The sequence below is a fragment of the Astatotilapia calliptera genome, chromosome 5, assembly GCF_964374335.1.
Source record: "Astatotilapia calliptera chromosome 5, fAstCal68.1, whole genome shotgun sequence".
Lineage (NCBI taxonomy): Eukaryota > Metazoa > Chordata > Actinopteri > Cichliformes > Cichlidae > Astatotilapia > Astatotilapia calliptera.
Window position 1 is genome coordinate 25,351,504 of NC_137426.1, and position 27,833 is coordinate 25,379,336.

General features: G+C 39.6%; 1 protein-coding gene across 3 annotated transcripts; it reads right to left on the bottom strand.

Annotated features, from left to right (window-relative positions):
- LOC113022716 (vitamin D3 receptor B) lies at positions 1 to 27,398 on the bottom strand. Of its 3 annotated transcripts, XM_080301369.1 has the most exons (11): positions 26,884 to 27,398; positions 26,521 to 26,594; positions 25,402 to 25,515; positions 10,776 to 10,923; positions 6,780 to 6,910; positions 5,110 to 5,306; positions 4,786 to 4,885; positions 3,935 to 4,115; positions 1,348 to 1,499; positions 861 to 977; positions 1 to 544 (listed from the first exon to the last, which is right to left on the bottom strand). In XM_080301369.1, the coding sequence occupies exons 4-11, from the start codon at positions 10,919 to 10,921 to the stop codon at positions 291 to 293; spliced, it is 1,278 nt and encodes a 425-aa protein (XP_080157495.1). In that variant the 5' UTR covers positions 10,922 to 10,923; positions 25,402 to 25,515; positions 26,521 to 26,594; positions 26,884 to 27,398; the 3' UTR covers positions 1 to 290. The 3 variants fall into 3 exon arrangements, with proteins under 3 accessions (XP_080157495.1, XP_026024209.1, XP_080157496.1); XM_026168424.2 differs by lacking the exon at positions 25,402 to 25,515; XM_080301370.1 differs by lacking the exons at positions 25,402 to 25,515; positions 26,521 to 26,594; positions 26,884 to 27,398 and having other exon boundaries at positions 10,776 to 11,098.
- Positions 27,399 to 27,833: the final 435 nt, after the last annotated feature.

The following is a 27,833-nucleotide window of genomic DNA, read 5'->3' on the forward strand; positions in this document are numbered from 1 at the left end:
CTCTATCTCTTCATATCTGCTTGCTCTCCTGCACAATCTTGGCCTCTACACCAAGACAGACTTCTTTATATGGGAATCCACACACACATGCAGTCGCACTCGCACTCACGTGCGCAGACACGCAGACACGCACACACACAATTTACTTTCTCTTTTTCATTTGCTTCATACACCACACCTGCATCTAGTCCAACCAGGACATTCTCAGCTCCCCTCTCTCTGTTTTTCTCTACCTACTGGGGTCTTGCCGCCAGCTTCCTCCCCGACCAACTGAGGTTCGGAGATTGCTTCTAGGAGACTTCACTGCCAAACACCTCCAGCACCAGTGGAGTGAGCTGCATGCTGTGCTCCGGCTGAAAGGACAGTGAGCGGTACTGTTTGGAGTGCTCCTCGTTAAGACTTCGCAGGTCGGCCAGCTTTTGGATCATCTTGGCGTAGAGCAGCCTCCCTCCCGGGTGGTGAAGCCTGATGTAGGCTTGCAGAGTCTCCGACAGTCGGTCTTGCAGGGCTTCGATCCGTGCATGATCCTGCACACCTGGGCGGTCTGCAATGAGGGAGGGGGGAAGAGACTCAGTGGTTTGATGTTAGGGAACAGAAAATAGCTTTTGAAATCTAACTGTCAGAAAGGATTATATCATTTGTGTTTATTGTGAACTAGCATACTGAAGAACAAGCAGAGGATCCAGTCATAATTCGTTTAAAAGCTTTGTGCTGCTTGTCACTTTTATATAATCAAGTGGACATATGCACAAATAATAGCAAAGTTGGCAACAATGTTTCAAATATTTTCTGTTGCAAGAAGGATACACCTCTATACTCAAATCATTCCTTCTACAGTCCTTTCTCCACACCTACACTACCTGGAGAAAGCAGACAGATGGCCATCAGCAGCACGTGCTCCTCCTCTTGCAGGTTGAGCTTCTTCAGTCCCACCTGGAACTTTACCAGCGGCTCCAACAGCTCCAGAGTGTGTCCCGCTGCAGAAGAGAACCATGCCATTAAAATGTGTAACCTACAACTCATTTCAGTGAAAATAGGCGATCAAAGAAATACAACCAATTCTTGTTAAGACTTCATTTTCATTCTCAGCTTTGTTTACACTAAAACCCGGCAATTTCTGGCTCGCACAATTGCCTAATTACCAAAGTTGAATTAGGCTCGTTGTACAGACTAATAAGAAACAGCAAAGCTAAATTTTGCATGCAAATGAGAAGACACACAATTATATATAACAAAGAAAACCCCAACTAAAATTCATAAAACACCAGTAGGCAGATCTCAACACTGTCTTTCTTTTGTCCTTACAGCAGTAAACATGGCAGCATTTAGACTGATGTTTGGACTGACCTTTGGTGACGTCACTGATCTGATATTTAAAGTCAGGTCCACCACAGCTCCAGGACATGTCTTCCAGGTTGAAGCTTTGATTTGAACGCAGCATGATCACCTCAATGGCACTGGACTTGAGCAGAGCAATCTGGTCCTCTGCAGTCAGCTCTCTACAGAAGGAAACAGAGCAATGACAACTTCCAGGAAATACGGGCCCTGACTCGTTTCAGCCTTGACCCCACGAAACACTGTGGATTTGTCAACGTAAACACAAGGAGAGAGTTTTAAGTGTGGAAGGTGGGACCCTGCTCAGCCATTCTAAATTTGTTTTTGTAGACATGTAATTTATTCTATGTGTTTAGAAAGAAAAAAATAAAATAAGATAAATCAGTTTTTCCTGGAGGTGCCCAACATAACCTGGTATGAAAGGAGATCCAGGAATTAATACTAAGGATGGTATAATCAATAAGTTATTTATCTATTCTGCACTAGGGACTGAAGAAATCATGAAAATACATTTGCTATTTACAGGACTGCAGAAGGGGGCAGCATCCATAGGTAACATATATAGTATATAGGTAGATAAGTTGGCAAATTTAGCAGTTTTATTAGCTCAGACTTTTACTAATTTAAAAAAAGTGAAGTGAAATTTGCCTTTTCAATTTTGGTTTCCTTTTTGTTGCACAGTCTAGCACATTCTTGAAAATGTTTGGCACCCATGTGTGAACTTCAGTAATCAGTAAAGCACCTTTCAAGGTTCAAATGGCTGCCCCATTAAAGACAGATTGCCATTTTGCTGTTCTATCCCTCTCCAAATATTTTTCTGTATAGTTTTGAAGTAGTACCCTTGTAGAAGGCAACTAGTTCAATCTGTGTCAATGGAGTAAGACATGACTTAGTGATATGTGTCTTTATTAAAAGGTCCCTCTGATCCTGTACAGATTACTGTAGAAACCACCAAAAAAAACAACAACCCCAAACTATCACAATCTGTTAACTTTGTGTGCATCTCACAAATCATCTGTTTTGGTTTTGTTAATTATTTTATAAATAAATAACTATTCATTAACTCTATGCTGATATCATGACTGAAAATCCGTAGTTATGGAAACATGAAAATAATTGTTTTAAAATGTACATGAAAATGAAGATTGCTCATAGATCTGACTCTATAATGACTCCCTTACTGATTCCTGATCATAATAGCACACCTACACAGGTTTTCAGGTTCAACAACCGTTTTACTATCTTAGTCCAAACAAGTAGAAAAGAGTAGAAAAGAAAATATGCCTGCCTGCCTGCATGTGACTCAGCTGTGTAAAAGCTCCTCTGCTATGTGTTTGACATTACTGTTTTGCAATGAGAACTGCCAGAAAAAAAAACATGCCAGCATAGATAAAAGAAACTGATAAGCTTAGATATAGGCTTGTCCTCGATACTGTGCTTGCTACTCCTCAAAGAGGTTTCACTCATAGTCATAAGAAAATCATTTCCACTGTAATAAAATTCTTTTAAAATTGTTTTTGTGAAACTGGATTTCGTTTACTCAAGTAAGCAGACAGAGTACAGTACACAATCTGTGTAATCTATGGCCTTTGGCCCAAAGCCATCACTATGCCACAACAACAAATCAGGCAGAAAAAAAACAAGTACAAAGTCCTCAACACCAATTTAGGTAAAGTGTCACTGAGACAAGCAAATAAAGAATACGTAAAGAGAGATCGCAAAAGCACATTTAAGCAATCAGAATCAGAATATATATTAATCCCTAAGGAAATTATGTGGGTTACAGTTCCTCGAAGACAGTAACAGACTAAACTATTTAAATAATACAATACGTTACTGAGTTTACAAATTTAAGAAATAGCATTAATACATACAAATGGCTCAAATAAAGGATTAGATTTTTCTAGAGCTGCATATGCTTTACTATTCTAATGAGAGCCACACACACGGACGCACACCTAAGATAAGATAGATAAGATAACTCTTTATTGTCATTGCACAGTCATGCATAGTACAGTAGTACAATGAAATTGGAAAACTGTCCTACGTCGGCACTACATATAACACAACACGACACAATATGACACATCACAACGCAACAAACAACACAACACAGTATATTAACTTAGTATAAAAAAGAAGAATAAGTGTATGTGTATTGCACACTGTTATTATTGCACATTAATTATTATTGCACCTCGTTATAAATATAAATATTATTATTGTTATTGTTTGGTATGTGACGAAACTGCTTCACATACAGTTTGGAATGTGAAGGATACCAAACTGCTAAAAAAAAAATCAAGAACATTTTAAAATCTCTTTTCTTCCTGTCAGTGACTTTACTGTCTGCCATGAGACACACAGATGAATAAATGGAAAAAAAAAATCAGCAACCTAAAAACAAAATTGGTCAGATGTCAATTATTGTAATGTTATTTAGTAATTATTCTAATTTAATTAGCCTTTCTTGACATTTTAACATCGTTTTATAATTACTAAGAACATTTTTTGGCTGCACTAAAGGCCTTGGAGTCAGGTTAATCAGAAAACACTCTTGATTCTTTTGACTGACATCAGTCAGAGTGCACGCATGTACCTGAAACCGGGAATCATCTTGGCAAAGCCGATGACCTTCTGAATACTATAGGAGACCAGGTCAGCCAGATGGGGCAGCATAGAAAAGCTGGAGCCTTCTTCTTCACTGGAGTCAGGACTGCTGCCCTGATCCTGGTACATCATCAGCAGGTTGTTGAAAGTCATTTTGGTGTCAACTGACTCTGCAGTGATCATAACACAGAGAGCAGAGAGAGGGGGGGGGAAAGAAAGAGATCAAACATGAAGCAAGAAGAGTAAAGTGGTCACATGACGGCATGCAACAATTTCACACCATTTCAGTGTGAATATGCACTCAGAGATAAAGCAGTTGTGAAAACAGAGAGGGCTTGTTGGTGAAGCTTTACGACTTTAAGCTAACAGGAAGTGCGCTGAATATCCTCTGAGTGCAACTCCGAGAACATAGGAAGCTTCAGAGCTTGCTGTGGTTGTTTTGAGCTATCCGTCTCTGCTGTGTGCCGGTGCTAAGGCACATGACCCTTGCTGTGCTCACACCATTACTGACATATGCAGTAATGAACTGAGAAGCCAGGTGTCTGAGGAGTGCAGGTAATTCACACGATTTCCACTGAATTCCCAGTAAAGCAGATTATATAAGTTAACGTGAAAATAACTGAACTGGAAAATGAAATCCTTTTCCAAGTCAGGTGTTCACTCTTAGTAATTTTCCCAAAACATGTCTACCAGAAAGAGGGGGAAAAAGGGTGTTTTCTGACTGCAAGCCATTAGTAATTTCTGCTTTAATATCTTATAATTGTAGCCTTTTTCTCGTTTTTGGAAAGACACTGCTTTCACTTGATTGCCAGCGAAGTCTTCACAGAATGTGAATTTTACCTGGAGAGTGACTGAAAGAATCAGAGGAGGCATCAGACAGGGAGTGGAGAGAGGCAGCTCTGCTAGCGCTTCGTGTCACTGGGCCCTCACGCACAGGGGGCTAGACAGGAGAAAAGGGCACATGTAAAGGTTTCACGCAGCAAAAATTAAAAAATAGACAAGCATTTGATCTAAAAGTACGCTATTTTTCTGCTGTAAAATAATCCAAACTTTTATGTAAACTGGGTTAGGGTTTCATTAATCAATAATCAATTTAAAACCATTATGGTAAAATAAGGTGAACTATGTTTGACTGGATGATGTTAATTTGATGAAGACACAAACCCTAAATTGGCCGAAGTCAGAATAGGAGTCGTCATATGTTTTATGGTGAGCCTCCACCAGCGTGGCAATGATCTGACTCTGTTCTTCGGTGAGTCTGGGTCGCCGTGCCTCTTTCTCCGCTTCGCGCTGTGCCTCCTCATCCTTCCTCCGCTGAATCAGGTCCTTCTTCCTCTGCACTTCCTCATCTGTCAGAATGACTGGATAGGGAAAATCGAGAGAAAGTGTGAGAATTGTCAGCAAAAGAGAAGAAAAGTGCACAAATAAATTCTTTGCATGACAGTTAAGCTCATACACATATACAAAGACAACATTAATGCAAAGAAAGAATAGGAAATATCTGGGGTTAAACTGGGAAAAATGAAGAAATGTATAAAAAGTTATAGTAACAGAAGTTCTAAGGTACACCACTTTTAAAGCTTTTCAGTCTGGATTTGAGTGCTACATTGTGTTGACAGCTATGTCAATGTTGTGCTGGGTAAAGGGTGTCTGTTGTTCTCTGGAGGAAGAGAAAGGCTGGGGATGGGTCCATATGGAGACCCCTGCTGCACTGAACAACTGAATGCATTGTCTTTGTTCTGTCCGCTCCTTGTTGTTCAAGCCACTGAATTAGCTCACAGAAACAGAGAGAGAGGCAGAGAGAGAACTGGCTCTCAACAACATGCTGCTGGTTTTGTTTTGTTTTTTCACTTTTAACAGCAACAGCAACGACACTGGCTCCTGTTCACATGCAATAAAGTGAAGTGTTGTTGCCGCTACAAGAAACTTTTTTTTTTATTGGAGGAGGGAGTGGGACATTTGGTTGGCAGGGAGAGACTTGGACAATATCCGGATATTAGCAGAAGAGAAGAAAACACATATCTGCTATTTACAGACTATAAAAACAAACAGCAGTGTGTGGAAAGAAGAACCCTGGCTAGACGGTACATTAGGTGTTTAAACTTCACATGGAGTATACTTACTGTACACAATGTGAGGAGGAACTGTTAGTTCAAATGAAATATGTAAACACTAAAGGAGCAAAGACCCAGAGATACTTGACCTCAGACCAAACATTACATAATGGTTACAAGCAGGACAGCAAGCCCCCATGGTAGCAAACACCACATGTGTACATTTTACTGTGAATTCAATAAAAAGAAACAAGAATGCTTTAATGTATCTAACACACAAATCTGTACACAATGTGTACATTTTTCAAAGTAGGAAGTCGGTCTTGGGCGGTCCGGGATTCCAACATTATATCCTGGATTGGTGTGAGGTCCGGCATCCAGGGAACAAAGGCTTGTGGCTTCATTTTCAAGCCCATGTGCTATGCAGTTATTTCAAGAAAGAAGAAAAAAACTGATTGTTTTTTAATAAGAGAAGTTTTATTTATTTATTTATTTATATAATTATTGTAATTTATGCTTTTAATCTTAATTATTTTGTTTCTTTTTGTGGCTTTTATGCTTTCTATGTATCTTTTTAAAATGTTAATAGCTCAATTGGAAAGCATTTTAGGTCAACTTTTGTTGTTTTTTTGTTTTATGTGCCATTTAAATAGAAATGATTTGACTTCAATAATTAATAACCTGGTTTATTAGAACTGCAATCTGAACCCAAATTGAATCCACCTACATATGCGGGTTGGGCCAGTAACTGAAGACAAATGGGTGACCTGTCATACTTACACTCTTTCATCATGCCAATGTCCACACACCGTTTGAGGCGGCATGCCTGGCAGTGGCGCCTGTTGTCCTTGGTGATGGTGCAACTGCCGTTAAAGGGACATGTGAAGGTGGCCTTGCGCTTCATACTGCGCCTAAATATATTGTACACATTACACAGTATATTAAAATACAAACATAATGAAGTCTGTTAGCGCACAAAAATAAAAATCAAAGAATTAAATTAATACAACATTTATTTATTTATTTATTTTTAAAGAGAAAGAGAAGAAGAACCTTAAAAGTGTTTGGCTGAATTCAACTGCTAAGGCAATGTGGAAACCTTTTGACAAATTATTTTGAGAGAATTACAAGACATCAAGAAATTCTGTACTTTTCCCCCGTCTTTTACATAAATAAATAAAAGATACCGAATAATAAAAATGCTGACTAAACAGGTTACCGTCTTTGTGCAATTTAAAAACAGCTGTATTTAAGAAGGTGGAAGGGCAGATTGATTAAATGTAATGACCTGAATAATAACACTAGAAGACAGCAGAATCATCTCCAACAAAAACAAAATGGAGAAGCTTCATAAATAAATTACAGCAGCACAGGTTGTGGTAACTGGATGTTGGGAAAAAACTGACATCTGTCATTTTGCCAGGTTAGAACACTGATGCTGGGGCTACTGAAACAATAAATGATTTACAACACTGTTAAGAACAGCATCGGTGGTCTGTTTCTTTCACAACATAATATTAAACATACATGGCGGAATATACCCATGACCACTACGGGGGTCACAGGTGCTGCTACTCTTTAGTGCAGAGGGGGCACGTGCAATACGATTTCCTGTCAGTCAAGTGAGAATCTGCAAATTCAAAGATCTTTGTTGACTTCTTATCATTTCCCTGAGAGAAAGGTTCCTCGGATTATAATCAAAGGGTGCTGGGAATATCAGTTTTCAACTTGATAACAGAAGAAGTATTAAGCTTTTAGAATAACATAACAATTAATTAACAACAAACAAACAAAAAAAACATCAAATGGGGAAAAAATGAATGCCTGCCTCGATACTCGATGATTATTCTTGAGCAATCACCTCAGTCCACATACTTCATATCTGCCTATTAAGACATATTGACTGTGGTGTTTAAGCGTCTCTGCTTTAACTGCAGATAGATAAATAAATAAATAGCTTTTTGGGACATTAACATAGAAAGTAACTGCAGTTAGTATTTCTGTTCATCTTTTTTCTCCAAGGCTTCACAAATCCATACTCTTTCTCGTTATTAGTTATTATCAGCTGTAATGCTACTGTACAGGTCATTTAAGAAAAAAAATCCTTACAATTTTTATGACCCTGTCGAGAAAATCTAATATAACCTCTGGATGGCAGAGTTGTTGCACTTGACTGCATTAGATTTTATAGGCATGCCTAATAAAATGGCCATTTAGTGTATAAATGAGTGCAAGAAATTTTAGATTTTATATTAAACATTTTATATTTTATTTCTGAATTAAAAGTAAAAGTAAAAGTTCTGTATATACTGTGTCTAGTTACACACCGTCAACGACCTCCTCCATCTGGTAGCCTCACGTGCTTTTTATTACTGACTTCTTAGAAAATCAACAACATAAACTGACTATTGCTTGCTCAACATACTTTATCTAGGCCATCAGACCCAGATAAATATTTTTGACCTTCAAGTCTGAGACTGACTAAAAGTAAGTCAAAGGCAATCTACGGGACAAAAATTTGTCCTGACAAACGGTGATGCAAGGCACAATGATTTACTCGGTAATGGACATTTATGTATGAAAATGTATACACAGATGTGAGCAAAAACACGTGCTTCGTGAAAGTTCAAACAAGGGCCATCAGCGAGCCGAGGAAGGAGATTATTAAACATCCGTCTTTTTTTCCCCCTCCCCTCCCGTTATATATATCAACACTGCTGAGAGAAACAGGCGGAACTGCACGGACACATCAAACACACACACACACACACACACACAAGCCTGGCACAAAATCATGACTTGCTCCAGTTTCGTCTTTGGAGAAATTGGAAACTCATGTCTGTATCAATGAGCAAGGAGTAGCCAAGACATTAAATACAGGAATGGGCTCGTTTGTATTCTCGGCCTGCTGCCGAGCATTAGTGTGGACACGAATGCTGTCAGCTGGTGTGTGTGTGTGTGTGAGAAGCTGTGGGCAGCGACTATACTTTATATCATAATACATACAGTGGGGCAAAAAAGTATTTAGTCAGCCACCGATTGTGCAAGTTCCCCCACTTAAAATGATGACAGAGGTCAGTAATTTGCACCAGAGGTACACTTCAACTGTGAGAGACAGGATGTGAAAAAAAATCCATGAATTCACATGGTAGGATTTGTAAAGAATTTATTCGTAAATTAGGGTGGAAAATAAGTATTTGGTCACCTCAAACAAGGAAAATCTCTGACTCTCACAGACCTGTAACGTCTTCTGTAAGAAGCTTTTCTGTCCCCCACTCGTTACCTGTATGAATGGCACCTGTTTGAACTCATCATCTGTATAAAAGACACCTGTCCACAGCCTCAAACAGTCAGACTCCAAATTCCGCCATGGCCAAGACCAAAGAGCTTTCGAAGGACACCAGGAAAAGTATTGTAGACCTGCACCAGACTGGGGAGAGTGAATCTACAATAGGCAAGCAGCTTGGTGTGAAAAAAATCAACTGTGGGAGCAATCATCAGAAAATGGAAGACATACAAGACCACTGATAATCTCCCTCGATCTGGGGCTCCACGCAAGATCTCATCCCGTGGGGTCAAAATGATCATGAGAACGGTGAGCAAAGATCCCAGAACCACACGGGGGGACCTGGTGAATGACCTGCAGAGAGCTGGGACCAAAGTAACAAAGGTCACCATCAGTAACACACTACAACGGCAGGGAATCAAATCCCGCAGTGCCAGACGTGTTCCGCTGCTGAAGCCAGTGCATGTCCAGGCCCGTCTGAAGTTTGCCAGAGAGCACATGGATGATACAGCAGAGGATTGGGAGAATGTCATGTGGTCAGATGAAACCAAAGTAGAACTTTTTGGTATAAACTCAACTCGTCGTGTTTGGAGGAAGAAGAATACTGAGTTGCATCCCAAGAACACCATACCTACTGTGAAACATGGGGGTGGAAACATCATGCTATGGGGCTGTTTTTCTGCCAAGGGGACAGGACGACTGATCCGTGTTAAGGACAGAATGAATGGGGCCATGTATCGTGAGATTTTGAGCCAAAACCTCCTTCCATCAGTGAGAACTTTGAAGATGAAACGAGGCTGGGTCTTCCAACATGACAATGATCCAAAACACACCGCCCGGGCAACAAAGGAGTGGCTCCGTAAGAAGCATTTGAAAGTCCTGGAGTGGCCTAGCCAGTCTCCAGACCTCAACCCCATAGAAAATCTGTGGCGGGAGTTGAAAGTCCGTGTTGCTCGGCGACAGCCCCAAAACATCACTGCTCTCGAGAAGATCTGCATGGAGGAATGGGCCAAAATACCAGCTACTGTGTGTGCAAACCTGGTAAAGACCTATAGTAAACGTTTGACCTCTGTTATTGCCAACAAAGGTTATGTTACAAAGTATTGAGTTGTATTTTTGTTATTGACCAAATACTTATTTTCCACCCTGATTTACGAATAAATTCTTTACAAATCCTACCATGTGGATTCATGGATTTTTTTTCACATTCTGTCTCTCACAGTTGAAGTGTACCTCTGGTGCAAATTACTGACCTCTGTCATCATTTTAGGTGGGGGAACTTGCACAATCGGTGGCTGACTAAATACTTTTTTGCCCCACTGTATATATCATAATATAAGCATCTGAGTAGCCATTATATATGCAACTTGTGTGTACATGTGTCAGTAACTTATGGAATATTTTCCAATCATTTTGAGCTTTTTTTTTTCTGCTGGCCACACAAACGTTATATCTGCACAGGCGAAAATTAAAACCATCAATTTTTGTACCTGAAAAAGCCCTTGCAGCCCTCACAGGTCATGGCGTTGAAGTGGAAGCCAGTGGCTTTGTCGCCACAAACACCACAGATTCGTGGCACATTCCTATCGAACTCATCAGCGGCCACAGTGGACGTACTCACAACCGTGGGCTCCATCACTAAAAAGAGAGATGAAATCAAAGGAGGAAAAGGGGAAACAAAAAGACACAGTAAACAACACTGTAGAAACTGTATGCAACAATTAACACACACACACACACACAAGAAAAAAAAGAAAAGAAAGAAAAGAAAAATCGACACGCTTGCCCAACAACCAGCTAAGGACCCGGGGTGGTGCAGCTATTCAGGCTGAGGCACCTGATCTGTTGAATTCTCTACCTGGATCTGTAAGATCTGCCCAATGAGTGAATTTCTTCAAAAGTCAGCTAAAGATGTAGCAGTTTAAAGGGACTGTTGAATTTCAGATACAGAATCTGCTTTTACATTTTGTGCACTTTTATTCTTTAATTCTTGCATTGCTTTCAACTTGTAATTTCTGCATGGCTTTAAATTCCATCATTTATGTGCATAGATAAACTTTGATTATATTTGATTTGATATTTGATTATGTTTATATTACTTAATAATTTAATTTAATTTTTTACACTGATGCACAACACTACATATTTGAGAACACAGATAATAAAAATAAAGTTCCACTGTCAGATTTTTAATTGTCTCTCAATTATTTGATTGTAAAAAGTGAAACACTTTGTTTTTTTAAATTTAATCTTTGGCCCTTTTTTTTTAGGACTGCAACACCTCATCCTACTCTCTGCAGGGAAAATTAATTCTATGTTTTTGTCCAAGGAGAAAAAATGAAGACATATGAATTGAATATAAAAAAACCAACAAAAAAAACTTGTTAAACTTCAAAATGCTGAATCTCTGTAATTTGACTCTGAGGAGAAGAAAAAACTACATGTCACCACAAGGCTAGAATCCTCATGAACAACCGATGACTGTCTTTTTCACAAAGCTTCTTTCTTATTTCTTTTTTTGCGTGCACTCTACAGTTAAAGTGAGATAAAATGATTAAAGTGTGTGAAGGAAAGGGAGGGTAAGTAAACCAGTAACCCTCTTCCTTAAAAAAACAAACAAACAAAAAAAAACCCTAAAGAAAAGAAAAGAAAAACAGCCACTGACATACCTGAATAATAAAAAAGTTTGACGGAGTCCTTTATCATTCACAGGTAATTAAGAAACAATATTCAGCCCAAAAGTCTCAGCGACTTTTGTTGCTTTTCTGTTAGTTCAACTGTGAATATTAATGGTGTTTTGTTAAATGAAGGTCTAACTCCTGGTCCAATTTCATTAAGGACGTTTAGTCTTCATTACAACAAAAGGTCAAAAGCAGAATAAAACAGAGGGTCTAGTCATTGCCCTTGTTCTTTGCATGCATCAAGTGTCTACAGTAGCTTCAACAGAGACCACATGCCTTAACCAGGAATATGTGCTATGGTACAGTAAGACTTGTCAACAAATATTTGTTTAGCCAATTCAGCAGATGGTCACACAAACGTCTGATAAACAACAGACCACAGGCAGACAACAGACAACTTTTCAGACTTTTCAGCCTCGCTTCTGAAACAGTGAGCCCCAGCGAGGTGATATAAAGAAAACTGAGCAATGTTTCGCATCCTACATAAGAAAATAGTTATACCTAGACTAAAATGGAGTAGTTTTGTGTGAAAGCTGGAGAGTATTTACCATCACACAATACTGGCTGTGAAAAAGCTTCTACGAATACTGTGGCGACCCTGTTTTGTTATTCCAACTAGTCTATAGTGACAGACTAGGCAGGGTGTGCCTAAACTCTTGTTGTTCTCTGTCGTCTCAGTGCATAGCTTGTGTTTCTTTTCCCACCTCCCCTTTCTCACATCCCTTTCTTTCTGAGTGCAAAGTAAACAAGTTGTCTCAAAGGTCCTTCAGAGACTGTTGGCCTATAAAGCTGCGCTAATCATCAATCATATGACCAAACATTAACAAAATTCATGTCTATGTGACAGTGCCCCCAGGTTATTTATTACATGGCTATGCTTGATATCCAGATGATGAAAATATAAATGAACATAGGTTTTACATTTCAAGCACTGGGGCTCCATGTATCCAAAATAATGAGCATTACCCTTGCTGGCCAGGATTCCGGATTTTGTTTGCAAACACCAGAATGACCCAAAACACATTTGAAGAGGCTGTTTCCAAAGCAAACCAAACAAATCCACAGATGCATATACCACCTGGGTTAACCTTATGTTGTTGCAATCTTTGCCCCTAAAATTCTCATAGGTATGTGTTATAAAAGTTATATCCTCTGGTAGTTTTGCAGTGCCAGTAGATGGAAGGACTAACTCCTAAACAAAGAAATCACATCCAGGCAATGCAATGTCCCTGGGGGGGTCTCGTGGTGCTGATCTTTCTCACATACAGTCATTAAAAAAAAAAGCCTTTAGAAGTCCTGCTGGTATTTGGAAACGTGATACATTATCAAAAACCAAGAATACTCCATGATTCAGCAGAAAAAAGCAATGCTATGGCTGATTAAAATTTATAATAATCCTTTTCACGGGTCTAGTATAAGAACCACAAAGCTGTGAGTGCTGTCATGTAATATTACACAATTATGACCAGTATAAATGAGAAAAGACCTTTACAGAAAAAACAAAAACACACACACAAAACATAAAACAAGTTCTACTGAACACAGGAAAACTACTCCCAGTACACATTCACACTCATTACTCACTGTGAACCAAAATGCCCATTTGCTTCACTATATCATCAAATGATCACTGAAGTCAGCCTTCTGTGATTGCATTCAGGCTTGACAGGCCATTACACTAAATGCACAGTAGAATTGAGAGAGCTCTAAATAATGCATCAGGTTATTAGACCAGATCTGTAGTCATTCCAGTATTGGGCACGCAAAGCCAGGCGGCAAGTTTTGTAGCTTCGGGCTTCTACTGAACGTCTCACTCTTGAATGATATACATATTGTGTGTATGCCGCTTGCCATCAATCAAATCTGTCACTGTGGTAATCATGCAAAATAGTATACTACACTGTGTGTTACAGTGGTATAAAGTATAACACTGATTTGCTTACAGAGTTGAGGCAAAGGGTAAAAGAAGACATTATGGACATTGCAAGATATAACTCTGTACAATGACATTAACCATTTTTTTGTGAAAGGCTGTAAAGTTAACCTTTTGGTTTCCTCAATATTCTTGAGAGCCAGAAATTACAATATTTAAACATCAGAACGAAGTGCTAACTCGTTTAGCAAGTTGTACCCACAAACTGAACAGGTGAAATGCACAGGCATACTTCATTCTTCTAGTCCCAAGTAGAAGAATAATACAAAGGCTAGAATGTGCTTGTCCTACATTATATGTATACACAGCAAGACATAAAATGTGGTACCTAAGTCCATTATTAATGCTCCAAAAGGTAGCAACAGCACAAACATGGTTGTGAGGTACAGTTCAGCAACTTTATCTAGAGAAGGGAAGAACGTTGCATGTGTCAGGACTAGGGCTAGGGCTATATCATACCGTTCACGGTAATACCAGTGTAATTTTGGGCAACGATAGGAAAATGACATATTGCGACAGAATATGGGTAAAACGCGCATGCGCAGTGCCTTTGTTTACATACGCACATGTCGGCGACGCAGAATGAGAAGAGCGATAGTGGATCGTTAAATGAAACAGATGAACCATAATTGGTTTGTAAAAATGCTGCAACTTCAGTGGTGTGGAACTGGTTTAGCTTTCATCCGTCAGATACACAACAAAGCACTATTTTTGGTAGCGCATGCTAGCAGGCCGTCGTTATTACCGTGTTGTTTGGAAAATATGGCACACTTAAAATCAATCCTTTAATTTTTCTGAAAATTGACAGTGCCCCTCATAATCCCATGTGCCTTATGTATGAATTCTGGTTGTGTTTACTGACCTCGAAACGATTTTATGTGGTACATGGTGCTCGAATATCTGTCAAGTGTTTTAGTGCGACTTTGCTAAGCTACGAACCCGCACCGCTTGATGGATTGTTGGAGCATTACGGCTATATTAGGCAGGCGCCTCGTGGAGTGATACGTACTGTGCTTCAACATAATATTACCGTGTTGTGTGTGTAATACCTCTTTTTAAGTTTTGTGGATATTATACATGGTTATGCTGAGGATATGTCGGCCAGTTTCCACTGGAAATGCCTTTTGGTTAAACTGTCAGCAAGGAATTTGCATTTGCACTGTTAAATTTTTATATGACTTTAATGCACATAAAAAAAACAGCTGCTTGTTTAAGTGAAAATACATTGATGGGGTTTTTTGCACTAATAAAGTTGTGGAGTTGTAAAGTATTTTGTCTAGTGTCAATTATATCGTCAGTTATATCGTTATCGCAAATTTTCAAATGTATATCATGATAAATATTTTTGGTCATATCACACTGCTCTAGTCGGGACACTTATTAGTCAAAACGACCACATTACCGTTGTTATGACGGTGGAAATCAGCCATCTAAAACCGATTCCCTAGCAGCCTGTTATCACACTGTTTTTGTCTTTTTTCATTTTATGATGGTAGTCTACAGAGACTGACTTGATTTTGGAGCAACTCCCAAATGACTACTGGAGAACCTGTGATAGATTTCAAGCCAATAAAATATAACAAAAGAGAAAGTGATTTCAGTTTTCTTAAGTGATTTTTTTTTTCTTGGAGTTATAAACTGCTGATACCGATTTTTGCTGACTCAGATTTTCTTCTTTGCCTCAACGCAAAATATTATTTTCATAATAAAACGAATGATTGAACTTTAAATTGAACTGTAATTTCCCCCACACGGCAGTAAGTAATGGGATCTTCTCGCTGAAACAACTGAAAATAAAATTGTCTGCTAGGTATTGATAAACGAAAAATGGGTTGATGTGCACCCATCTTTGTTTCCTGACACATTATATCTTACCAAACAGTGAGTGTAACAGATTTATACAAAACAAAACAATCTATGGTAATTTAACTCAAAGGTAGGGTTAAACCAGGCAGCAGCTCAGTGGAGCTGAGAGCTGTGCAGGAGCTCAGCTCCTCCTACTCTATCCCATTATTGCTAAATCGCACACAACTCTTAAAATGCACTTTCAGACACTGCAGATTTCTTTCTTCTTCATTAAGCAGGTCATCCCACAGCTGCAGGATCGATGTGTGGTTTTCTAGATTAGACCGTATAAATTTCTGAATTACTTAAATCTCCTGATATGATCTTATTGTAGCATTATTAGAATAAATGCTTTTCTGAACAGCAAATAAGTGAGCATCTGCACTAGCTGATTCAAGTTTATGAAGGAAAAATCATTTGAACCACTGCAAGATGGTTTCAAGTTATTTTCAGCAACAGTCCAAATATCACATTTTCCTCATAATTGAAGAATATAAAGACGCTGCATTAGTTCAAACTGTCATTGGGCTGCAGTAACCCAAAGAAAATCTTGGTGTTAAAGTTGTGTGTAGTTGACAACAACAACAAAAAATCTCCAGGTTACTTTTTGATGACTTTAATGGGCCCTGGTGCAGAGTATCATGTATGTACTAGCCTTATTAACCTCAATTAAATTATATTAAAGTATATTAAATCATTTTCCCATAACATATGAGAAAAACTATTAATGCTATCAGACCTCATACCCTAAACAACAAATTCAAAATTACATACCGTATTTTCTGGACTACAAAGCGCACCCGAATATTAGCCGCACAAGCTAAAATCAGGGGAAAATCCTGTTTTGTACATACATTAGCTGCACCTGACTAAAAGCCGCAGGTGTTTCAATGTTGACTTATCATATGTAAGAGAATATGCACAAAGCGAATTGTCAGGAAAGAGATGGCTGTTTGGAGACACAAACGACACACTTTTATTAATATTTTGAAAAACAAGTTATGGGTAAATATTTGCATAACTTTTTAGGTATATGTACAAGTACCGGTAATTACAAGTGCGAAACATGTACTGTGCTTCATAAATGAGTAACAAATGTAGTACATAACAATAACCTACAGCACACCAGAAAAATAGATTCGGCCTACCTTTTAGGCTCAGGTGCAGTGACACAGCTTTAACAAGAAGAAAAGTCAGTCATTCACCACCATCTTTCTCTTCTTCCTGCGCACTAAAACCACCCAAGTCCTCTTCTCCAGTGTCGGAAACGAACAGGCTCAGGGTGGCTTCGTCATCCACTCTCCGCTTCTCTCCTTCGTTGTCACTTTCAAAACCAAAGAAATCCTCGTTGTCAGTGTCAGAGTTGAACACCCTCAGAAGGGCCGTGGCGGTGTCCTCCTCTCCATCATGCAGCAGTCCAGCCCTTCGAAATCCGTTGGTGATCGTGGATGTTTTCACACTTTTCCACGCTGTCAGAATCCACTGGTGGAGTTGGGCATAACTTGCTTTTCGTAAGTTTATCGCCGCTCATCATCCACGCCTCCCACTGAACGCGTAGCGCTACTTTGAAGTTTGTTTTTCGCGCTACTTCGTACGGCACTACGTTGCCTGGCGGACGGACATGTGACCAACATACCACTCTTGAACCCCGATACTGTGTGTCTGATCACATGCCCTTCCGCCAGGCAACGTAGTGCCATACAACAGCGGAACAAACAAAACAAATCCTCTTACGATATCACAAAAATCATGGACAATCCATAGAAAAGCCGCACCTGACTAAAAGCCGCAGGGTTCAAAGCTTGTGCAAAAAGTAGCAGCTTATAGCCCAACAATTACGGTATGTAATATACTGACTTTTTTGTGTAGCTGCTGCTACTGACAAATGCCTGAGTAATCGAATCTGTTCCTACCAAACAGTCATTACACCAAGCATTTCTGATATATTTACACTAAAACTCTCAAGTGTTAAACAGTAAAGTTTAAAAGTTTTTTATCTGACCATTCACCTTGCAGTGTAGGTGATGTAGGTTTTCACAATTACGTGCTGCAACAGCGTAGATGGTATTGTTTTCCCCTTCAGAATAAGTCTGTTTGTCATCATGGCAAAATGATCACGTCAAAGTCCATCTTCTGGAGGACAATTTTTTTTCAAAGCAATACTATCACAGCCTTGAAAGGTGCAGATACACAACTTTACAGGTGTGCAGTTGACAATGGATTCAAGGCCCAGTTTGCACTGCAAAAGAACCAAGTCAGATTTTTCAAATCCTTATATTTTAACTTCGTGTTTTCTAGCATACTTGTTTTTGTTACTAGGTGGGAATATCTTGCAATAGACGAAGGGTTCATAAGAACTAGAATAAACTGAAAGTCAATGTGTTACTTGTTTCACTGTTATTATGCACAGAGCAGAGTGTTGTGCTTTTGGAGACGGGGGCGGTCTAGCAATGCTTTTACCTTTTTTCCATACAAGGTGCATCTAATCAACCATGACATGGCTGCACGAGTTATTCAAAAACATCACCGTGTTGCCTCTGCTGTTATCTTAGCAGGAAGAAGGAAAAAAACTATCCTACTGTATATAAACGATGGACACAGCCAATGAAGCCAATGAAGCCATTTCAAAAGTGCCAACTGAATAGAGATCTGAGAAAAATTACCCAAATGCTCATTTGATTTATGATACTAATGAGTGTATAGTTATAATCATTTGTTTCAAATTTTACTGAACACAAGCTGTTTTTCATTTTATAAATAATGGTCCTATTTAGCCTGAAAAAAGACAAAAAAAAATGTAACAAACAACAACAAAAAACCCCAACATCATCCCCTTGCTTGTGATGTCTGGTTTCAAAACACAAGGCAAGAGCCACAGTGCTCAGCCTTAGGCTTCAACATTAGAGTCCACAAACCAGTGGGTGATGTCATGCTGGCTACATCCTCCATCACAGTTTACCATCTTATAGAAGCCATTTTTATTCTTTTTTGATCTGGTGCAGTTGATGTTCATCCTTTTCTTTTAATTTCCAGGGCAGAAAAGAAGGAGAAATGTTAAGGGGGAAAAAAATAGATTAATTTTATCTTAATTTTAAGGCTGCTTTTATCCTCCTACAAGTTTACTTACAATTCGCTCCCTTTTAAAGAACAGGCTAAGCAATTGTGCATAGAATAAGCACAAGACAACATAATTTCATGTTATGATTTGCATCAGGACTGCCATCTTGGCAAATCAAATGAAGCAGGGCTTGAGAAAGAGGGAGTTACTATGAATTTGAAATGTATTGTATATTTGTGGCAAAAGCTCTAAATATAAAAAGAACACGAGGAGGTAAAACAAGGACAGTCAGTAAATGACACAGAAGGCTGTACATATTCTGTGCGAAATTATGTGGTACTGATGGCAATTAAGGTCACCCATCTCAGCCGTATGACTAGTACAAACAGGGATAAGTTTACCTCAGCTAAAAGAAAAAGAAAACTATAGTCTGACATGCTCATCTAGACACCTCCACTGGTTTATTTAAAATACTTTGAATCTCTTATGCTGCCTGGGTTGTTTATTGAATGTGGTCTGTCTCCAAAGCAGTAGTTGCAGTGTACATGCACAAATTCATAGCTTTGCCCTTTGCTAAACCACTACTTAGTCATAAGTACAAAAATATGGGTTTAACAGTGTAACATCAAACGGTTTTGTTGTTGCACAATTTCCGCTGGATTCCATAATCTTCGTTTAATCTTGGTGTTGGGAACATCACAGGATACAAATCTTTTCCCTTTCTTTATGTTTCAGTTACACCTAACTACAAGGATCATTTAGATGAGTTCCCATCTATTTCCCTGTGAATGGCTGTTTGCACTCATAAAGAGGAAATGCCATCCCACAGAAGCGAGCAGTGAGTTTCGTAGGACAAGAAGGATGCAGACGAGAAGCAGGCCAGAGAGTGAAAGGAGATGTGGGGGTATTGGAGCAATAAGAGATAAAGACATATACAGCAAGTAGAGGAGGGGTGACCTCTTTGTCAATGTGACTCTGTGTCTCACAATGGCCCACTGTACCCTGCTTGCTGTTTTGGAAATGAGGAAGAAATAAATACTATGAGGAGCGGGCACACAGCACTGTCCCAAAGACGGCGATCAACGCAAACAGCCTGTTTTTGTCATTTAAAAGGCTGACTAAAAATACACACAGTCATAAGCCACTTCAACTACTGGCTAAATATAAATACATGTCTCATCTTTGACAGGCCCTCATCTTGAGAAGGATCAGGGGGGAAAAAGCAATTTGCTATTCGTGTTGGAATCACATTTAGAGTATGATTTATTTCTGCTGGTCCTGCTTCACTCTCATTTTAAAATCAAGGAGCTCATTTGGCTAGTATCTGTTGTTGTATGCATACACACACCGATGACTAAGTTTCTCTACTGATCGGTTAGGATAACTAGGGCAGCTATTAACTGATATATCTGACTATATGTTGCTTCATCATTAAACGTCCTAGAAATTCATAAAAATATATATCCCAAGGGCCTCACGTCTTTGCTAACAATCCAACAGCCAATAATATTCAAAATATGAAAAACAAAAACTTTTAATCAATTCCTTAATACAGAGATAGAAACCGAGAAACAAATTGATTATAAAGCTTATAAGCAGCTTCTTTTGCACCATTGGCACTGTTCTCTCCACAACTGAATAACTCTCATTTTAGAAATAATTGCTTGAAATGAAATGAAATTACAAAAAAAGGCAAAAGCAAAATGTACTGAAAGACTGGAGCTCGGAGGTCAGACATACAGTGGCAGTGGAGGATGAGCAAGAGAAGAGGGCCGCAGTAATTATGCGCAGTACCACAAACTGACTCTAGCATGTCATTTTAACTGGGTGGTGAAAGCTGCAAAATAAAGACATTACCCCAATTTTGGATGAGAGGCTAGGGAGGTTCCCTGTCTTTTAACCCAAAAGACCAGCTGAGGGAGAACAAGTGCTACTTAACATGCAGTGGAGCAATGACTCATCTTTTCCTCCTTTGATTTATTCACGTTATGGCTGAAATGACACACATGTTTCTCATAATCCAGAGTAGGGCTGTGCGATATGACCAAAATCCCATATCCCGATATAAAACATCTATCGTCCGATAACGATATAAATCACAAAAAATTGAATCTTTTCTGTAAATTCTGTGAATCTCGGGTAGGTGAAGTGTTTCCAGCTGGGCGTCTTGTACCTGGAGTCGAGTGTTTTAACCGATGCATGAAACTACACATTTTTAGACATAGGTTGTAACGGCTGCCGTTTTCTTTGTGAGTATTTATTACACAGCGTGCTGCGGGGAAAAGCCTGTTCTAACGTTTGAGTCTAAGGTTTATTTTTTAGCACCTGACGGCTCTTTTTTTGCTTCTCATCCGTCAATACTCTGCATACTTTTTCAAGGGATTCCTTTTTTTTTGAAAATTCTCAACAGGATCTTGAGCTTTATTGTGAAAGGTTTATGTGGAAAATAAACAAGCGGACATGCGATGGTTTTACCATCGTTGTTGCTAACGACAACCCATAAAAACAGGCGCTTGTCCGTCTGTAGTGTGGTTATATTAAATATAAGAGAAAGCGAGAACTTTAAGAAATTAATATAGCCACTACAGTGACCATCAAAACGATGAAAAAATATTGCCGTAAACAGTTTATTTTGCAACACCACGAAACAAACGATAGCGTAAAATGAAACGATAGATGTTTTTATATCGTCATCCGATATATATCGTTATATTGAACAGCCCTAATCCAGAGACTGATGCTATAACTGGTCCCAGGTTAGACCAGCATTGTCTGCGAAATGCTTAATGCTTCGCAGTTGAGCAGCTCATCAATTCTTAAGATAAATGGTCTAGAACTGTGAGTGGTCTGGTCTGAATTAGCATTAATGTGCCCGAAAAAAATAAAATAAATTAATTTTAAAAAATTTATCACATCTTGCAATAAAACAGAGTATCCTTATTTGCCTTAACACATGAAAATCATTTAATTAAATGTTAATTAATGAACACCTGGCAGGATTTTAACTCTGAGGACTTGGAGGAATATCCCACCAAAGTCTGCATAATTTCTTCAGAAAATGGCAACAACCACATCACATTTATTAGTGCAAAGTGTTTGCACCACACACATCCTTGTGTCCCAAATGACCACCTCTATAACTACACCTTCTAACAGGTTGACATTTGATGTCAATCAATGCAAATATGATGTCTTGAATACAGATCGTGTTAATCTGAGGAACACAGAGAGCAGACATCTTAAGAGCTAGTATATGACATGCAGTAACACAATAAACATGAAGGATTATTAATATAGTAATGCACCACTTTGTGTACCCCTGTGTGATTCTAGGTATCTGTAACTGTGTGTTTCTGCTACACTTACTGGATCTACAGGGAGTGTGAGCTGCTGTGAAATATTCATACAGGGATAAGTGCCAATGTGGACCATGGCAAGAGTCCAAAATCACTCATAAGATAACTTTTTTCCCTCTGTTCTTCTTGCCATTGAATTTCCAGCTGCATCACAAGTATGTGATTACCAAACAGGAGAGTGGTCATTGGTTTTCATTGTCAGGTGCCCTTGTTACTTACAGAAGAAAAATAAATAACACTTCAGCTGCGAAAAAGATTTGGAACACAGCCCAGATGTTAGATTAACTTTCATCTCAGTCAATATCAAGTGATTATAAAACACACCCTCAACCCATGCCCACCATCTAACAAACCTAATTAAGTGATGCCATTAGAGCCTGGACGCTGAAATGAACCGTGATTGAGGACAGGGCAGGATATAACAAAGCAAGTAACAGGGAGGACCCAGACAGCGTTTTCAAGAAGGGATCATTTTAAGTGCACCCAGATATACAGAAGAGAGAGGGGAAAGCGGGAAATAAAAATCTCTGGCATCACGTCCCAAGAATGTCAGCAATGAACTTACAGACCACATCCCAACACATAAGAGTCAGAGTCAGAATCACATCCAGACCTATAACAGTACTGGAAGAAAGAGAGAGATTGCTATGGAGCGTGTGAGGGTGTAAACTAGAGGAGGACCTGCACCACAGTCCAATGTGCATGCTCCATCTACATCACATGACGCAATCCCACAAATGAATCTGAAATTGTTCTCTTCTGCCAAAACTTTTTCTTAAAGGGAAAAAAAACATACAGTTAAAGAGAAACCAACGAAGGGGGGTGGGGGGGGGGGGGTGGGGGGGGGGGACAAAGATGAGTTTTTGAGGGAGTTAGAGAGAAAAGGGAGAAAATATAGGCGATGAGTTTTACTGCATACTTCAGGCTGGGTCACTACGAGTACTTAACACATCAAACAAACTGGATCTGGAATGACCCTGGCTACAGAGGACTGTTCTACAATGGAAATACACAGCCTTGTGACTCATGCTTAGAAAGGTATATAGAGTAAAGCCAACAATACCATTTTGGGGGGGGGGGACACACACAATGAAAAAAGGAAACTGAAGGAACAAGGAAGGTGGGTCTGAAAATAACACAATCTGAGATTAGTGATATATAATCTCAGATTGTGATTATATATATGTTAAAAACTCTTAAGTTAGGAAAAATAATGAATAAATAAATGCAGGAAACTGTGTAGAGAAAACAACAGAACCCCCCCCCCCCCCCCCAAAAAAAGAAAAAGAAAAAAAAGAAAAAGAAAACGGACAACGTAGACCTAACAACAACAACAAAGCAGACAACCAGAGTCTGTAATGCAGCTAAACAACCGGCTGAGCAGACTGGTCCAGTCCTGTCTATTCACTTTGCCTCTCTCTCATTCTTCCTCCTGCAGCCTCCATGGGACTATCTCATGCTCTTTTCCTACAATCGCAGGGAGCATGTTACAGCTGCAGTAATAGCACATGACAAGGTGACCCGTGCCCCACACAGGATGGGCTAAACTGGGGTTGGAAAGGGTGGGGGGTCCCATGTCCCGTGTCCAGCCCTATGGTCTCTGTAACCCCCTCCCCACCTCACGCTCCCCCAACACCCAGGCCCCTCTGCTGGCCAGTAACGAGAGAGAGAGAGAGAGAGAGAGAGAGAGAGAGAGAGAGAGAGAGAGAGAGAGAGAGAGAGAGCTGCAGTGACGGCAGGCTGCCCCCCTTATGCTGGGCCCCTTGCTGGACTCTGGAGGGGAAAGAGACGAGGCAAGGAGAGGCCCACTCAAACACACACCAAAAGTCTTGTTTATGTCTATGTTGAATTTGACAGAAAAATGCACATTCTCTAGCACACGGAGTCACACACGCAGAAAATCCAACTGGACAGAACCGGACACACTACAGACATGTGGGTGAGGTGGATGCAAAAACACTTAGCCGACATGTCAGGTTATATAACCACCATAAACTGCTCTCTCTCATTCAGGAAATAGTCCTATTAAAAGACATAAACTTAAAGAATTCACTGTTTGTATTTCTATAAAGAAGTCAGATTTTGAAAGGTGAAGAAATGTACAATGCCATTAAAATTTTGTACGTTACCTATTTATATACTAAAATAAACAGGGAAAAAACAAACAAACAAACAAATCACTACACGCAAACTGCCCCAGTTAAAAACAATGACACAGTTTGCTTTCCAGGAATAATTCATTTCAGCATGATGCGCTCCATATACATCATGTTACCTGTGTGATGCTTCTGGCCTAGAAAGCATCAACCACAAGATGTAAAAGAGGACCCAAAGACATTAGTGAGAACTTAACATTTCATTAGTCTTACAGGCAACAGAACATAAGTGTCAAAAAGCGTGCATGCGCAGAGGTACGTATAAGTGGGTCTTCACAGCAAAGCACAGCAGCTTCTCTCTTTCTATAGGGTCACATGTAAGAGGAAGCAACCAATTACCCTAGTCATGAAAAAGAGGAGGGGGCTGGGGTATTTCAGTGTGTAGGAGACCTAATGGGTTGTGCTATCACCACAGCATACCCCTCCATAAACAACCTGCTACCTGTTACTGTAAATAATGACACAAACCAGGCCCTTTTCGTAGCTTCCCGCGAACCGTCTGTGCTCAGTCCTACAACAAAAAGGATTTACGTCACCGAGCCTAGTTTGTCTTGATTTAGGTTGAGTTCAGGCCCTGACCCAAATAATATCGGTTCTTGAGTAAATTTCCAAGTTGTTTGAATTCAGAACATCATTAATAATATGTTAGTTAAGACACTGGAAAGAGACAGACCATTTATTTCACAATGCGAGTTGTGTACGCTGATACATTAACAGGCTGCTTTATTAGAGACTCAATAGAAATCCAGTCTAATCCAAAAACACTAATTTTACAACCTTCTGAGTTTCTGTTGACATCAAAAGGCGGACAGTTTCTATTTTAGGTTTACTATTGAAGTCATACATTTTGTGGAAATAAAATCCACTCTGATTTCTATAATTATTTTATTAGTCCTTTATTTATCCAGGTTAAATTTTCACTGAGATTAAAAACTCATTTAATAATAATAATAATAATAATAATGGATACTTTATTGATCCCCATGGGAAAATTACTTGTTTTTCTCTGCATTTGACCCATTCACTCAGTGAAGCAGTGGGCAGCCCACTAAGCAGGCGCCCGGGGAGCAGTGTGTAGGGACGGTACCTTGCTCAGGGGTACCTCAGGGTAGCCGTTAAGTGGATTCGAACCGCCGACCTTCCGATCATGGGGCGACCACTTTACCTACTGAGCTATCCCTGCCCCATTTCCAAGAGAGACCTGGCATCATAATAAACATAATAAAGTAGAATCATCACCTTAGACAAAATTTACAAAAACTGAAATTTTGTAAATGTCTAAGAGCTGGTGTATTGGCCTGGAATAGAATTTACAGCTATATGTATGTAATAAAGTGAACAAGTGTGTATCTCCCATTTTTTCATCAAAAATGGATAAATGTGAGCCCACTGGGAAAATAAGCAGTATATATACCCCTTGCTATTAGTTTTACCTGGACCCATAAGTTAGTTAAATGAAGAACAGTGGTAGGCAACCTGTGAGCAGAAGGTTGTTAAAATTTCAGACTTGAAAGAGACAGGAGGCTTGTGTTAATTAATGGTGTCATTATTCTTAAATGGCTCCATTCCCCATTACTATTAATGTGAGTGCTTAAGGTGTAGTAGTATAAATAATTCCAGCCAAGCAGAAAGCAGTATGTGTTGTGTTACAGTGAAAGGGATTCTGCTCCCATGCTCACATAACAGTAGTAGCACAGGAACACTATAGCTGTAAGCTATGTGACAGGAAAGCTGAATTGTACACCAAGTACATCAAGTCACTGCAGCTTCTCAGTATCTTATCATGTTCTTATTGAGCCAATAAAATGTCAGCTGATATCAGTTTGTTATTAAAGGTGAATAAGAAAGCAGCAATTTAATATTAATATTTTCACTCTGTAAAAGTTTTTATGGGGACATATAACAATAAATTTTAAGTAACCCTGATATTCACTTTTGCATATAAACACACCTTAGTTTTGGGACTGTGACTGATTTAGGTAACTTTCCAAAATTTAAAAACTACTGACGCTTTCACTGAAAATTTATTTAACTTGTCATGGGGTAATTAACTTATAATCACTCGGGTCCATGTTAAAAAAAAAACATCTAGACACTATGGGAAATTTTGCGTATGAACAAAGTTGCATAATTTCTTAGTGTACCAATATACTATTGCACATTGCAAAGTATGATTTAAAAAACAAAAGAGAAAGAAAGGTCTCACCTGACGCTTTAGCATGTCCTTGCACAATAGGTAAGACGTGAAACCCTTCTTCAATTTATCCCAAGTTCTTAATCCTGTTTAACAGAAAAGCAAAAAAAAGTGCAAGACGCAAGTCACTGAGTGGGCCTTTTCCAACAGTACCTGACCTGCAGTTACTCTTGTTTATGTAACGCTGAACTATTTTCAACAGCAACGTACATACTCAGGGGTAATCATATAGCGTTGAGTGCGGGAACAAACACCGTGATAGAGCCACAGAGTGAAACTGCGCTAAATCAGTTTCTTCTAAAGTCTCGAGCGACTGAAATCACAACAACTCAACTCTCGACCTTAACATTCCTCCTGTGTGTGCGAGTTTCATACCTCAGCTCAACTTTTCCCCATCAAGACCGAGTTGTTTTTAATCCTCTTTAGTCGTCGTTCGTCGTAGTCGTCGTCTTCATGCTCTTGCAAAGTATGTCCCCTCCATGTTGACGAGAGGCAGGTTAGCTTAGAAAGAGAAGACGAGCGCGCGGCACTAAACTCAGAAACGTGTGGAGACTTCGGGGAGAAAACGTTAAACTCGTACGCCCTTCCAGACGTTGGCTCTCACAGCAGCCGCGGTAGTAGCTAACGTTAGCGTGGCTAGCTTGGCTGCTTTAACCCTAAAACGCGGCACCAAGTTCAGCCAGCCCATTAACCGTTCTGCAGCCGAGCGCAACGAACGAGCTGCGGGGGAAACGGTTAACACGCAACTGGGTATCACTCAACAGACAAATGGACGTGCCAAAATGATAATAACGCAATAACAGCGACGATACTCCGACGAGATTTAGGCTATCCCTCCTTCTTCAGGACCCAAATAGATGGCCATTACTTTTTTTCTTTTTTTGTTATGCACCGCCCCCTCCCTAGGACCTCTACGGGAAAGAGGGATTTCCCCCCCAGCCCCTACGGCAACCAATCACGCTTGGGCTTGATTTGTCTCCTCCGTTGTGGTTGGCCACGCGTCTCTCAAGCTCTAATCTGTTCGGTGGGCTCCGGTGCCAATAACTCGGAGTTCCGTCCCCCTCAAACAGGGGTGTGTCGTGACGTCAAAGGTAACGAAGAGGTAAACAACTTTGACCGCGTGAGGTTTAAAGCGACACCGTTTGTCTGTGATCTCTGATTCAACGGAGACCCGGTGTGGGGATTACCGTGCTTAACATTAGACACGGTATGTCGTCCCAATAGGTGGAAATTGCCTCTCCCGGGCCGTGTTTTTTTCACCTACACAGGAATGTCTTTGTTTGCAGCTACGTGCAATATGAACAATATTGATTAAAAACGTAAAT